The 14,922-nt window shown below is 46.3% G+C and overlaps 6 protein-coding genes across 6 annotated transcripts; 3 read left to right on the forward strand and 3 right to left on the reverse strand.

The window, feature by feature from the left end:
- On the reverse strand, positions 1-1,286 carry DFL_005742 (uncharacterized protein; the record flags this gene model as incomplete). The annotated part of the gene is made up of 3 exons (XM_067635048.1): positions 1-408; positions 475-868; positions 1,012-1,286. 3 exons carry the CDS (start codon positions 1,284-1,286, stop codon positions 1-3), a joined length of 1,077 nt encoding a protein of 358 aa, XP_067489518.1.
- Positions 1,287-2,501: 1,215 nt separating this feature from the next.
- Positions 2,502-2,935, forward strand: DFL_005743 (uncharacterized protein; the record flags this gene model as incomplete). Its single annotated transcript, XM_067635049.1, has 2 exons — positions 2,502-2,509; positions 2,593-2,935. 2 exons carry the CDS (start codon positions 2,502-2,504, stop codon positions 2,933-2,935), a joined length of 351 nt encoding a protein of 116 aa, XP_067489519.1.
- An 863-nt stretch (positions 2,936-3,798) lies between these two features.
- On the forward strand, positions 3,799-4,401 carry DFL_005744 (uncharacterized protein; the record flags this gene model as incomplete). Its single annotated transcript, XM_067635050.1, has 3 exons — positions 3,799-4,098; positions 4,158-4,176; positions 4,247-4,401. The coding sequence occupies 3 exons, from the start codon at positions 3,799-3,801 to the stop codon at positions 4,399-4,401; spliced, it is 474 nt and encodes a 157-aa protein (XP_067489520.1).
- A 423-nt stretch (positions 4,402-4,824) lies between these two features.
- Positions 4,825-6,479, reverse strand: DFL_005745 (uncharacterized protein; the record flags this gene model as incomplete). The annotated part of the gene is made up of 5 exons (XM_067635051.1): positions 4,825-5,548; positions 5,625-5,888; positions 5,962-6,064; positions 6,128-6,192; positions 6,316-6,479. The coding sequence occupies 5 exons, from the start codon at positions 6,477-6,479 to the stop codon at positions 4,825-4,827; spliced, it is 1,320 nt and encodes a 439-aa protein (XP_067489521.1).
- Positions 6,480-7,892: 1,413 nt separating this feature from the next.
- On the forward strand, positions 7,893-10,244 carry DFL_005746 (uncharacterized protein; the record flags this gene model as incomplete). The annotated part of the gene is made up of 4 exons (XM_067635052.1): positions 7,893-7,940; positions 8,024-8,083; positions 8,679-8,697; positions 8,761-10,244. The coding sequence occupies 4 exons, from the start codon at positions 7,893-7,895 to the stop codon at positions 10,242-10,244; spliced, it is 1,611 nt and encodes a 536-aa protein (XP_067489522.1).
- Positions 10,245-10,872: 628 nt separating this feature from the next.
- DFL_005747 (uncharacterized protein) lies at positions 10,873-11,871 on the reverse strand (the record flags this gene model as incomplete). The annotated part of the gene is made up of 1 exon (XM_067635053.1): positions 10,873-11,871. The coding sequence occupies one exon, from the start codon at positions 11,869-11,871 to the stop codon at positions 10,873-10,875; it is 999 nt and encodes a 332-aa protein (XP_067489523.1).
- Between the last annotated feature and the right edge of the window lie 3,051 nt (positions 11,872-14,922).

Genomic DNA, 14,922 nt, shown 5'->3' on the forward strand with positions numbered 1-14,922 from the left:
CTATGAAGTACATTGAGAGTAGTAGTCGTTCAAAACCTTACATGTATACCCACTAACGCAAGTAGTAGCGCCAGTATATCCAATACCTCCACATTGTCCCCATGCACCAACAGTACCAGTGCCAGTAGACCCAGTAGTAGTTTGAGGGGTTGTAGTTGTTGTAGCTAGAGTAGTTGTGCGAGTTGTGGTCACCAATGTGGTAGTTCTGGAAGTTGTTGCAGACGTAGCTGTAGTCGTAGCGGGTGCCGTAGCACCTCGGACAGATGGAGCAAATGAACTTGCGGTGTAGACTGATCCAGTGGCTGTTGCAGCTGTTTGGAGAGGGGCTGCGGCTTTCGACCAGACGGGACCACCCGGGGCGGTATATATCCTTTGACCTTGGTTGATTTGGTATAGAGAAATTAAGATCTGTAAAGGGTTTTTTTTTAGCTTTGAGTCTTTTAGTGTATATAAGACCGAGTATCAAGAACATACACCATCTCTGTCATTAGGATCATAGGCACCTGGCAGCGCTACACCGCTTGGGCTGTCACTTCCGCCCCCCGTAACTTTCAAATGCACACATGACGGATAGAACTGGGCGCCGTTAAGTTCGGATGCGACGTGCAGTCCCAAAATCTCATGACGGAGCAGGTACTCTCCGGACGAAATAGTTGGCGGAATAGTGACCCTCCACCAAGCTCCTTGGCGGGCAAGATAGTCAGAACCCCATGGTGGGTTTTTAGTAGAGTCATAGCCGAATTGATCAATCTTGAACCAAGGGGATCCAGTGTCACCCTTAAAGCTAGCGCAGTTCGGTGTGCACTTAGCCATATATGTCATGACAGGACCGGAATGGGATGAGCCCCATTGATCCCAAACGAGCTTCCTGTTCATTGCAGCAGTTTTGAGTTAGCACAAATGAAATACTTTGCTACATGGGTGGCTAGGTGGACTCCCATTGCACCCCGATTTTGGAACCGAGTATATAATATAGTGTATCGATATCCAATAGTCGAAAGTTTCACTTACAAGGTATCTCCAGCCGCCACTTCAATGATCCCAACATTGGCCGGATTGTTCCCACCGTTATTACAAGTGATATTAGAGCTCTGCATCCCTGTGACCGGGCCGTTATCGGCGATAGTTCGGTCATATCTTAGAGGAAGCGGGCTGTAGTACGGATCCGAGAATGGTTCCCATAATCCGTAAGCGATACCTTTATGGTCAACATATTTAAGGTAGCCGTGGGCGGAGACCGAGCCGCTGAGGGCCAGCGCTAGAGAAACTGCTGCAACCGAGCGCATCTTAAATTGAAAATATAGACAGAAAGAAAGAAGACGGTGTTGGGAGAAGATTATATTAGTTGAATCCAGTCAATGGAATCGAATGGGTGGTGAAGCAATACAATTCCACCACGATGCGTGGGAATAGAGGGAATATATACTTCAATCAATCTCCGCTTACTCCTTCCTACGAACTGATTCACATATTGGCCGCCTTCGCGTCGCCAAACCTGGAGCCAAAGATTGATCAAATGAGTTAAGCGGACCTCGTCCCCCGTACCCATGCTTGTGTTGACAGTGGGGCGTACCAAGACCAAGGTTAACCAGCCGAAGTTGTTCACATGGCTTGCCATCGACAATACCCTTGTTTCGTCTATAAATTTAAATTGAGAGGCGAATCGTGGAGCCGTCACACACTCTCTACCCTCAAATGTCGCTACCTCGGGGCGTCATAGCCCGAGCGCGAAGCGGGCGGTTGTGTCTCGAGAGGGTGTGTTGCTGTTACGCAGTCTGAAAAGGGAAATCGAATGTTTCAGGGAGCTACTTTATCGGGCCGCCGTCACGACAGCCGAACATTCCATAGCAGGCTCGAAACTATAGTTTTCGAATCTGGTAGGCATTTTTTGGCTTTGGATCTCAAAAATCTGGCCATCTGAAAGTAGCCGAGTCATGGTTCCGAGAACAGAATTATAAATTCCGTGGGTTTTAAGCTAATTTAACCAGGAGTCGAGCGACGGAACAGGGATCGAGGATTTGGCAAGGAGGATTTGGCAAGGAGGATTCCGTCGGTTCGTAACTGCAAAACCCGGATTCGACATGCTCTTGAATTACGTGCTAGATACCTATGTTTGTTTACTGTATCTACTTGCATACATGGAAAAACAATCGATTGAGAAATCGAGGGGCAGTTGCAGTAGTGCTGCAGCACGGGGTTTTTCATCCCGTGCACAGGTTCCGAATGCTTGACATCTGAATATTCTTTTCTGCTGACGTACCTCCCTGAAATTTTGACAGTCCCCTAACAGGATCTATATACCTCTTATAACCCTGTTTAGAGCTGTATCACGAGATTTTAAGATCGAGGAAAGGCTAGTCGGGCTTTGGGTACGAATCCATTGACGATAAAATTTTCCCTCAAACAACGGCTAACATGCTCGTTTGAGGACTACGCAAGAAAACGTGAAGGACCCATGGCATTCCACGGGCCTAGATAGGTTGCCCTTGCGCGCTTGACCCATGGAACCGTCAGAAGCTTTTCAAAACAAAACCGTTCCCTACATGTATCAATGTCATAACCGGCTGGTCATTATACTAAAAATGAAATCAGTGTCGACGTTCATCGCATTAGGTTCCATATCTTGGCAACTACCAATGCCATTCCTGTCGAAGGTATCGAAGGTGTCATGGTAGTACAAGGTGGGAATGCTGGTACTCGTTTCGGAATGTTTTTCAATCAGATCAAGAATGTCCTCGAAACAGCAGCCGAAGAAGAAGAAGAGAGTGCGACCGAGACCACTAATTCCGAGGACGGGGCCGGGGACTTGAATGACAACGATGCGTCCGAGGCTACCGAATCTGTGACCATTGTCGCGGAAGATCTTACTGAGCCTTCCGTTCTAGAGGAAAAAAGTGTAATCATGGAAACTATTCCTACGGCCCCGAACTCATAATGCCGGGCTTGAATATTCTATCCCCGCAACGAATTTCACTGCCCTCACCGGTTGAGCAGGCACTAGATGCTGTAGAAGAGGTTCTAGAAGGACTCAAACATACTAGATTTGCGGGGGAAACCAACTTGAATGTGTATGTATTGCCCCGACTTATTTCCATGAAGGCTCTAATGATTCATTGATAATAATCCGTCCCATAGAATCGAAGTCGATTTCGCCGATAGAGTACCAGGTCCCCCTTCGGGACTACCTAATCTATTCTCCATGCTGGAACCAATGATCGAACCTACTTTGCCAAGAATGAATGCGGGGGGAGCCATGATGATTGAAATTATCTAAGAAGATATCTATATAGGGATGGCCTTGACATCTCATATCTAGAACAGGGCCTCTTTTTTGAAGGGTTTGAGGATACGTACACTTTGTGTTGGCCGCGTTGGAGAATTTCCATGCGCCTGGATTTATTTTGTCATTATGGCTCGGTGTTCTAGGCTAGCTCGAGTTCAGATTGTAAATGGTTCTTGTATGCCTTTGCTAAATTAGATTTTTCATCGATGCCACAGGCCGAATTAATCAAATCATGCCTTGATGTTTCGGTGGGGGAACCTTCAAGAATCCAAGGTCGTAATCCATGCCCATGTTCTCGGCAGGTCGCATTCTATGGTTTCACATAATTCTAAATTAGATACGGGCAATCCCGAGCTCTGTTGCCCTTGATAGTTTCCCCTTCTCCTCATCCAGAAACCAGCCTTTTTTTCGCACCGTGATATCGAAGGTTTAAGCCTCAAGTATCTCACCGGAAGTTGGCGCTCATAAAAGCCCGATATCTGTCGCAAATTATCATCGATCACGAAACACAAAAAATGTCCGCCAAGGCTGTCGACCAAACCCGCCCTTCCGCTGCTCAAATCATATCTCCCGGTCAATCCACACCGTCATATCCAGACGGCGGGTACTTCTCCGTCAAATCCGCGCCCGTAACTATCAACGCTACCAAAGATCAAATCCTCACCGTCCTTCTCCGCTTTAGCGCATATCATACATGGAACAACTTTATCCCTCAAGTTACCGATATTGTTCATCCTTCGGAGACAACACCAGGATTAAATGAGTCGCCGCGGGATCCCGATTTGGGAGTCGTCGGCACTTCGTTCACATTCCAAGTGCGCATTTTCGCCTCGCTGCCGTTCATTAAAATTCCGACTAAAGAGACGATAACTAGGATATCAAAGACCGAGAATGTATACATGGTATCTTGGTATTCCGCAGAGAGCGGCGCCGAACGAGTGCATCTTATCACCGAGGGAGCAGACGGTTATGGCACATGTAAATATGAGGCGTGGGATACCTTTCAAAAGAGCTTTGGATCGGTAATCACACGGTGGGTTTTGGCGCCGGCGGTGAAGGGTGGGTTTAATGAGTGGTCGGCCGATTTGAAGAAGGCGGTTGAGGGACATAACTGGTAGAGCGGGAACTACGGAACTGGGTTGGAAACTACATACTGAGATTCTGAGCTGGCCTCAGGCAAGAGGGGAGTCTATTATACACGGGCGCAAAGTGTCCTCGTCCAAAATATGGAAGTTAGTAGTTTTAGGAAGGGTTGGACGGTTCGGCGGCTTTGAAATGTTCATACCCCTATATTAATTTACATAATTTATATTTTATTGTTACAGTCAGATGATATAAACAGATCCACCATGACGTTTACGAATGGAAGGGACCTCTGATATGTAAACCTGCTGGCGGTAATCGAAAGCTAAGCCATTCTATCCCGAAAATTTCCTGGGGTATACTATCCTACAGCCTCATGATAGTGCTAAAGTACATATGCTGCGTGCAATTTGCGTTATCCCGACTGGATCCAACCCTCTATGTTGATGCAAATGAATCTAATTCGTCCAATCTTGCTCTCCATCGTCATGCCATCTCATCCCACCTGTCAACAGTGGCGTCTGCTCTGTGGATCTGGCAGGACTAGTACTACCAGTCTCCGCTCTATGGTCGCTAATATCGCTACTAGTCTCCCAATCTCTTCGTCTACTCGACCAAACCATCCAAGCCAATAGAGTATCTTCCACTCCAACTACAAGATAGTCTAGGTATACCTGCGCTCCAACAACCCACAGCACTGGCAGATAGAAGTTTATATTTTCGTATAACCTCTGCCCAAACCATGTCGTCCATACCGCCGCTAAAAGGACCCACTTGACTGCATTAAAGGTTAAAAACCAGAACTCCATTCTTCTGGCTGTTGCGAGGTCTGCATCCTTCCTAGCCAGATTGTTACGTTTCCCGAAAAGGATGGTTCCGGTCAATGCTATCTGTGGGATTCCTTGAAGAAACGCCAGCCCCGCTGTAATGATGTTGAGTCCGAAGCTCCAGGCCTCCAGAGAACCCCAGTACGACTCATTGACAGCAAACAAAGGGATGATATAAGAAAGACTGATGGGCAGTATGCCTGCTGATGCTATGAAGCAGATTGTGGATATGAAACCAACGCCAGGTGTCCATGGTGGGTATAAGCTGAAAGGTCTGGAGAGGGCGAGCTCGCCTGACGGGTAGGAAAGAATATGTGGCGTATGGTCGTTATGTTTGAAGAGGAAGACAACCGTACTATATCACACCAAAGATTGAGTTGCAAGGGCAATAAAAGGGTAGGATTGCCTGGTATTTGACGTATTTAACATACCTGATAGCATTAGATCCCCATAGGACCGCTGCCTGAAGCACTACTAGCATGTTCAACATGCAGGACGGTACCGATAATCCGGAACTCTGACAACATTCCGTCGCCGCAAAGGTGTAGGGTATTGTGAGTGCATTACCCAGATTTGCAGTGCAATATAAGAATCGAAGCAAAACTGATGTGGGAGAGATCCCGGATGTGGACTTTTGGTGGGAGATACGGACGCATTGGATGATATCCGGGATTGGTATTAAGAAGAATGTAATTCTATTGATCGCAATTGTAATAATGTGAGTATGCGGCACTAGATAAATAAATGGGATTCGACTTTTGGACATACAATTGAAGGATAAGTGTTGGAGAGTTTGGGTGGATTTGGTCACATAACTTGTGACTACTGTGGAACATTTTTCGCGACTCTTCGACGTCGCGGATTAATTTACCTAAGTTAAACTTGACTTTAAGTATACGACTTGTAAACTGGGGTTTAGAATTTGTTAACATGCATTCTTGCATGTATCGAGTTTCCGCTGTTTGGTCGCGTGGACGGAAGCCTGCCGGAATTTGCTGACTGTCCAGCCCCGAGACCTCGACCTCGACCTATGCAGGTTACCGAGTGCAAGCAGGATGCCAGTGCCCAGATAGGGTAGTAGAACTAGGCAAGTAGACGGTTAGATGAACGGCCAACGCTTACAAACCGACGCGCCGTAGGTTTACGAGGTCTAAGGGGTGTTCGAGAAAGAACTTAAGATCCCATGAGATTTCAATCACTGCAAGGCCGCGCTGGCCGACCAGCAGAAACAAGTCGCATTGCATTTCACAGCTGTGCATAAGGTCACATGATCCAGGGGCTTCCATTTTCGGATTTCCAACAGTTTCAACACATAATCATGAACTCTCTCTTGGTTTTGCATTTCGTGTTGCGTCTGGCGGTGCAAGACCAGGCTTCGTCTTTTCAATTATCACAATCGACTTGCAGTGAACATCAGCGAATCTGACTCCGCCGTATTCAAGCAAGTGACCGAATTTTCTGTATATGATCATTTGCGGTGAGCATATGGTCCGCAGTATTAATACATATCTTAACTCGTGCTCAGCTAATAATCAACTGAGCTCAAGGGTGGACCCATGCCATGAAGGCCATGGAAGGTGTACTTGCGGGGTTTCTTCGGTTTATTGCCAAATCCTATTGTTCTACCAGAGTATCCGCCGTGCCTTTAGCTTTCGTGATTATTTTGTATGCAGGCAGCTTGTCTCATGTGGAACTCATCCCTCCCAAATGGCCACTCGGAGTCTTGCTTAGGACGGAGCAAAGAACCGAGACGGCTCATTGGTTCAATGTAACGGAACTCTTTTCACATGGCGTTGAATATATGCAGTGGCCGTTTCTCCTCGAGTTCTGCAGACTTTCCTGTGAGGCGGTATCCAATGGTTCTAGATGCTCATCGTCTCCCGTAGGCGCAGGCTGCAATACCCCGCCAACGCCACGCTAGTACTCGCACATGCAATAAACTATCCGCAATTATGTTATGAAAAAGGGTCGGGGGCGATTGGGCTTGATAGTTCCGAAACATTTATCGTAGGAGCTGCCGGGCTCTATCGATTGGATCGAGCTTGAGCTCCAAAGTCAGGTTATGGCTCCGCAGTTGCACTCACCGCGTTGTGTTGCGGGGGACACAATACCTGCTGCGGCCCTTTGCTTTGCTCAGCCTCCGCGGCTGTCAAAACCTTCCCATCCATTCCCTGCCCGCCAGCGAACAGGCATCAATATCCCAGAGGGATGGTAACAAGTATTAGGATTATCGATTCCCACAACCATGAATATTCGTACATGTCAGGCCGGTCGCATCGCTAGGCGATTGTTATGACCGTGATCCCAACCTTTTTTGTTTTTTTTGCTAACTTCACGACTCATTAGGCTAGGTCTAATATTCATGCGACTCGTCATCGTTCCTCGAAGGTATCCACAAGATAGCCGTGCTCTCGTTGGTTGCCTTGTCACAGGCAAGCATCTTTTCTCTGGCACAGAAGTAGCTGGCTAGCTGAAGCTCGAAGAATTCGTATCACAAAAGACGGAGCCGCCATCGCCGGAATACGCATCGAGCTGTATCAATCGTTCATTGCATCACTATCGATTAATTATTGTCAGTTGATTTGAATGTCAGGCTAATTGCCAAAATTCGCCTTGAAGGGTGGATGCACCTGAAGCAGCCCCAAATGATCTCATCCGACGGTGTGGTGGTGCGTGTGGGTGTTGGTGGATGCTAATCAATGAATTCCTGTCGCATATCCAAATTTTGCGATAGCACATGCTGCTGGGTAGGACAGCTCGTTAGGACGAGCTTAAACAGTTCAATCGACTTTTCGGCCTTTGCTAACAAAATCCCGTTTAAAACTTGCAGCAACATCGCATGAAAATGGGTGGCTTAGTCCACGACGCTACACCAAATTCTAGGGACCGAGTTCAAAGATTTTTGCTGGGGACTTGGATGGGTGGAACTTTCCGCTCACTGGCAGAGTCAGCCCTTTTTTCTGCCGGACCACACATAGCCTCATTTTCCCTCACTTGAACACCAAAGTGACCAGGGTGTTTGGCAAGCTTTCTCTTTCCTTCTTCGAAATTTGTATGAAGGATCTGCCAAGACTCTGTCTGACTAGCTCGAAAGAGTAACCTTGCACAAGCCCGGGCGGTGGTCTCGAGGTTTCGTTCGAGGTTCAAATACTGGCCGTGATCCTTCATTGTTGCGGCTTATTCTCTTCTCATCCATCAAACCATAACGACTATTTTGGACCCGATCCTTCACTTCACAAATATTGGGTGACAAGCAGTCTGTGCGACCGCTAACTCTCCGTTACACCACTGGCAAGAACAAACATTTTTGCCTTCGCCATTGCCCATTTCGGCTACATTAACGTCGGCTCTCGGAAGCCTGCTTCACACCCAGACGCAAGACATCGGCGTTGCTTGATTAGAGCCCCACTATCACCAGTCTAGCTTTGTTGTATAGAGCTCAGTTTCAGGCATTATTTGGAGCTATAACTGTGCCCTTGGAATAGGTTTACATATCTTTTCTTAGTAAGTTCATACAACAAAAAAACTTTAGCTTTCCGAAATTCAATCTAACACCGATGTATAAAGTTAGAAAGCAACAGCCAAGGGCGGTGCTTTATAGATCATACAGAAGGATACCCAGTCTACCTATCAAAATGACGAGCCATAAAGATACTCGTAGCGATGTTCCTACCGAACAATCCACCTCATACTTCAACGCCTCTTACTTTCCGGAATCCAGCACATACATCAATAATGAGGTGGACTTTAATGATGTCTTCAGCCATTTCGACGACGGAAACATCGCCGCTTTCGCCACCCCGGCATCCTATGATAACCTTCGCAGGCAGACAGCAGCGGAGAAGGGCACGTCGTCCGCCCAAGGGTTGATTTTGGGGAACTCCGATGCCCTATACCAACCTTACTACCCTACCAACGAAGAAGTGCCCATTACTGCAGGTCTTGGTACGGATTTGATCAACTGGAAGCTATGCTCTCGGAATAGTTCCAGCTATACCGGCACGAGGTCACAGACTTCCGGCCAAAGGACCTCAAGGCCATCCAAGAATGCGCAGACCCCGCCAACTATCTGCGAGACAGCAACCATCGTCAATGGCGGACAGGCCGAGTTCGAGAACGAAGATATCGATTTGGACAAGGCAGCAAAGGAAAACTTCGACCATCTTACTCGATTCAACAAACAAAAGAGTATTATGCAGCACGTCGACACGACCATCCAGTCTAAATCTTTCGAACAATATCCAAGCTTGCAATCCACCAAGGTGTTCTTCCCTAACTGGGAGATTGAGGCCTACCACCATACCACCCCTATCGACGTTGGAGCCATCGACAACATGGGTCTCCACTTCGAGGTGGACGCCGACTCAACTGTCAGCAAGTCGCAAACTCAGTCCTCGGTATTCACTGGCGACCACCGCCGGGCGGCCGGAACTGCTCCATCGGTGACTAGTTACACCGAAAGCAGCATTGCCGACTCCACCGTTTCCGAGCGATTCAAGTCTCGTATGGTGCCAACAAACTATACTCGCTATCTCGAAGATGATGCATTCACCTATCACTCCGGATACTCCGGCCACGAATCTATGTCTGCTGCCGAATACGCTCAAATTTCCATGGTTCCACCAAATCTGCAGTACGCCTTTGACACTGCTCTCGAACAATTCAATGCTTCACTCTCTCCTACCCAGCCAATGACCAGCATATCGCAAGTTGGGTATCCTCAACAAAAACGTACCGCATCTCTTTCCCCATCTCCACAGCCACCAAAGCGTCGTCTAAAGAGGGACCATATCTGCCCAACTTGCCATGCAAATTTCACTGAAAAGACCAATCTCACTCGTCATATTAAATCTCGAAAGTGCACTCAAAACGGCCCAGACATGTTTTACTGCCCAGTTTCTGGATGCACCCGATTTTACGAGGGCCGCAGCGATAACCTCAAAGCCCATATGAAGCGAGTTCACAGGAAGGAATGGGCCAGGCTCAAGACCTTCCAAGGAGACTGGAAGGAGAAGAGCTCGCTGGCGGGACACTTGTACATGCCTGCTTAAAAGGCCCTTGAATTGGGATATATACATGTGCATGCGAGATGATACAATGACAATGACGGATACCTAAACAAACGACATTTAGATTTTTTGTTTTGTTTTGTTTTGTTTTTTTCACGCTATCGCTCTTTACCCATCTAAAAGAACAATGTCTCATTTACAGTTTTCGCTTTGCTTTGGAGTTTCACAACATAGGCGTTGAGGTTTGCGGTTTCAAACGTTTTTCTGAATGTACTAAGGTATTTAGCAGGTCTCTTCTCTCTGGCGACGATATAAGCTTTCACTTCTTTTCTTTCTCTGTATATATATTATATTTCCTTTATCTGTTTTATCTTCAGTGCTTAATATTCTATATAACCGATTACCCACAGGCATATAAAAACTTAAATTAGCTAAATTTATCACTATTGAAGATCTGCAAAACCGAGTCCGTCTATAACTAAGGTAACTATTACTACTTGATTATTAAAACTTTATTGTGCTGGCTTAAGGCGTGGCTTAAGACGAGAACTAGAGTCGAATGCTAGATCGAAATTGCAGATATTAGGGACGGTTGAAAACGCCTGTTAGACACGCTGATAAGCAAAAGAAAAACGAGTCTGGCGACCCGGCGAGACCAAACGAACCCAATTTAGAAGAAAATCTTCAAACCCCCGTCCAATTCTCCCAACACTTCTCCGATTTCCTGGTAAACTTTTGCCCCCAATTTCTGTCCCTCCTCGCTGGTCACTGTATCAGCTGCCCTCTGCACCTCGCAGCTGCCGACATACTTCCCATGTGCTTCTCTCCCTGCCGTCGCAGCCCACAGATAGTTCCTACTTCCCTCTTCTGCGGTCCTAGCAAATATCCACTTGAACGCTTCGACAAACCACCTCACCGGCCCTGTTTCCCTGATCAACTCGCTATGGCACAGGCCGGGGTTAACACAGGTAATCACGACCTCTCCTCTATAATTCCTATCTACCCACTTCGAAAGCTCGCGGACGAAATAAATTTCCAACAATTTGGAAGTCATGTATTTATCCATTGAACCACCTGTTTCCTTCTCATTGTTCATTGCTTTCAAAATACCCAACTCCTGCCCTACCATCTTTCTTTGCTTAAAGTTTGCCCAGTAGTGTGTATCGCTTGTGACAATGACCAAGGTAGGCATTAATGTTGACGCGCTATCGTAGCTCTCCCTGATCTTCGGTACCAATAGCAATGATAAGTATGCCGTGGACAGAACATTCACTTGCAGTGTTTGCTCCCATCCGTCCTTGGTTACTGTCCAATCCATAGCGTTGATGCCTGCATTCAAGATCACAATGTCTAGCTTTGGTACCTCCGCGATAATCTTATCCGCAAACGCCTTGACAGATGCGAAACTAGAGTAGTCAACCGAGTATAAAGATATCGTGGTTTTGCTTTCTGGTTGGGATTTTAGAATGTTTTCTTTGGCGGCTTCGCCTTTGGAGAGGGTGCGGACGGCGATAATGACATGGGCGGCATTGAGGCGGACGCAATGTCTAGCGGCTTCAAGGCCGACACCTGTGTTGGCGCCCGTGATGAGGATGGTTTTCCCGTCAAGAGGTGCCGATGGGACTATGAGGTTTAGTCTTTGCTCTTTGAGGAAGCGGCCGACGCCCATTTTTCCGGTTTGGGTAGCCATCGCGGTGGAAGGGTCTGAGTGCGTTGAGGTTGTTGCGTTTCTTTGTTGTGTGACCTGAATGTTGAGTGCGAAGTTCAAAGCGCGAAGCTTTGGACGCAAAATCTTGGGGAAAGTCTCGAAAAAAAAAGGAACTAGGAAATTATTGTTCTTAGATAGATCTGAAGCTAAGGAATTGCCTTGTTATAGAATTGTGCTGGTTTCTTACTAAAAATTCCAAGTCACTCGAAGCTTGATCGCATGCATTTATAGTTTTTCATTTTCGTAGAAGGGCGTTGTTCGCTCTCGGCTTTTCGATGTTTGCCAAATCGGTCGTATCGGGTAGTTTTTGCGGGTTTTCACCGTTTATCTCCAGGTCAGGGCTATTGCATCCAACTAATCTGAGTGGCTACGTGATTATCGAACGAAGTCCTCAGTGGCGCGGGAGCACGCATGTACGTTTTTGGTAAACGGTATTGTGAATCTTTGTCATCAAGGTACATGTACCCTCCTGAGTCCTTACTCATGAACCGTCTCAGGCGTGGAGGCTTGTGTGGGCCGTGAGGCCGAATCATTCAAATTTCGCATAAGTTACACAGATTCCGATACTAACGTTCTAAGTACAACGAACAGTCTTGTAAAATGGCTATTTAGACGTAGATGTAAGCTCTAATATATATGTACTTAGGTAATATATATATATCGACGTATTGGCCCAACAAGCCATAGAATGTCCAGTTCAAGTCGAGCACTTGCACAGCACTTCATTGAGGCTAGAAATTTCCCAACTTTGCAAAAATCAAGATCGGGATATCTTGAACCGGGTCGGGAGAACACTATGTCGGCGGACCAAGAATTTCAAAATAATGAATTCCTAGATAACCAGTACTCGTGCAACTTTTATTACGCATCTCTTCAGCTGAAATAGAACTTCAAGTGAAGTCCTATGATGAAAACCCCTGTTCGGATCAACACATTGCAGGAACCCGCCGTTTGATATTGTTTACCATTTAAGGGAAAGCGCGGTGTTGGCGGGGTTGTTCGCACGAGTATGCCCCTCCGCTAACCATCTTCGATCTAGCTTCAAATTTGCAAAGCTTGGAATTCCGCAGCGCTAACACCGCTTCTAATTCCGATGCTTCGAAATATCCGAAATCGATATCGTAGTAGAAGCTCGAAGATGCATATGCTTTGAGACCTTGGCCGACCTTTGAGTTGCTATGATACTCTAAGCCTTCACAATCAAGACACCTGCTATACATTTTCAAAACCAACCCCGCAAAATCTTACCGTTGCGGCGACTCCAAGAATTGTGAACTACCCCTCTTCGCCCATAGCTAATTTTTCCGTGGCGTGACAAGAAACCGTTAGGCAAATGTACATACATGTCCACAGAAAATCGGGTTTCTATTCGACTACATACCCGATGCTCGAGTTTTGGAGTCTACGTGGCAATGCACAGTCAAGATCATGAGCTGCATGATGGAAAGGTGAGTAGGATAATCGAGTAAAAATGCAACAACCTTAAGGCTGTAAGAATTTGGCATGTTTATCGATAGGTTACTACTCTGATCGGGCTTCCCTTGGGCAGTAGAAGAAGTATATCATGGGGATTCTGGCTAATGTCATCGAAATTAAGATTCGGTCTTTTCTCTTCGAAATTTCTTTTATTCCCTTTTTTTTTTTTTTTTTTTTTTTTTTTGGCGATTTCTGTGTAATATTTTCAATGGTTACTGGTTTCTAAGGGAATTGACAATACTGGAAGTCCCTCTCGAAAAGTGAACATTTTTCCGTCTGTGCGTGTGTGCTTCGAGTGTTTCTGAACCAGCAATCCGATCCCAACTATTGTCTATATTGCCTTATTTTAAGCTTGGTATTATTCCGCATACCACACCCGTGCTTTCAGAGATCTAAGACAGCTACGTAGAATTGGAAAGTGAATTATTCGCCGTGGATATCGAACAAAACGTTCTTGTGTCGTACCAACGTACACACACAGCACTGCCAACACCAAATGTCCTATAAATGATTGAACTTGCAGCTTGACGCAGCTGACTACAATTACGACCTCTGAACAATGTAAAGGCGCTTCCTTCATGAGTTGTCATGCATAGGGTTTAATATTCGTGCTCCATAGACCCGGCTTCCGCCGCCGAATCCAAAGGTCCCCATATCCCACATCGTTTGTAGTGAATTAATTCTATAAATCCCGGCATATCTATCTCCTAGGGTATAGTCTTTCAATAGCATCTATCGTCGATATTTCAATAATTAGTCAAACTCCACAATCAAAATGCCCACAACCGCAGTATCCAGCCCGGCAATGGCTTCACAATGTTTAAATAGTGTAGGTATTCCACAAGCAGGGCTGTTGAATTAACAATGGTCCATATAAATTAACTCGCAATTTGGATGCGAAGCCACTAGGTGGACTCCGAAAATCAACAATTTTCTCAGCAGCTGGGAAACTTTCCGCTGTACTTTCATTGGCTGGTCCGATATATCCCCAAGTAAATAAAGAGGTAGAAAGAGTATGGGGGCAGAGGGTTGAAAGGTTAGGGACATGGTGGGCGTGTGTTACAGCCAAAGTAAGAATGTTCCCTTCGATAAGATTCCCAGTCAAAGATTCCCCTCAAAAAGCGATATTATAGACATGGGTTAAACATTTGCTAATTTGCGATCGTGAAATGTAGAATATTCAAAATAGTGAGGCCTGCCGAAAGCTCCTAGGTTTCGGCAAGGAACTCGTACGCTTCGGCCGGATCGTCGTACTTGTTCCAACCTTCCTCATCACAGTCGGAATGTTTAGCCTTATCTTAAACATATTTTCACTTTTGTGGGTACTTGGGAAGCGCATGCATACAGAGGCGGGGGCATCTACAGTACCCCAGGAAACGCCATCCCGAATATTTCCAGTGGAACCAAGCCCGAGAGTGGGGAAATTTCAGAGGCGGCATTCCGCTGCTTTCTGATGTAGTTATATGCATATCTGGCGTTATTACCATGTTCATGGGCTTTTCTTTTTATCAGGCCATCCTCCTATCCTGAGGTGGC

The sequence above is a fragment of the Arthrobotrys flagrans genome, assembly GCF_004000055.1.
Source record: "Arthrobotrys flagrans strain CBS H-5679 chromosome Unknown unitig_9, whole genome shotgun sequence".
Taxonomy (NCBI): Eukaryota; Fungi; Ascomycota; class Orbiliomycetes; order Orbiliales; family Orbiliaceae; genus Arthrobotrys; species Arthrobotrys flagrans.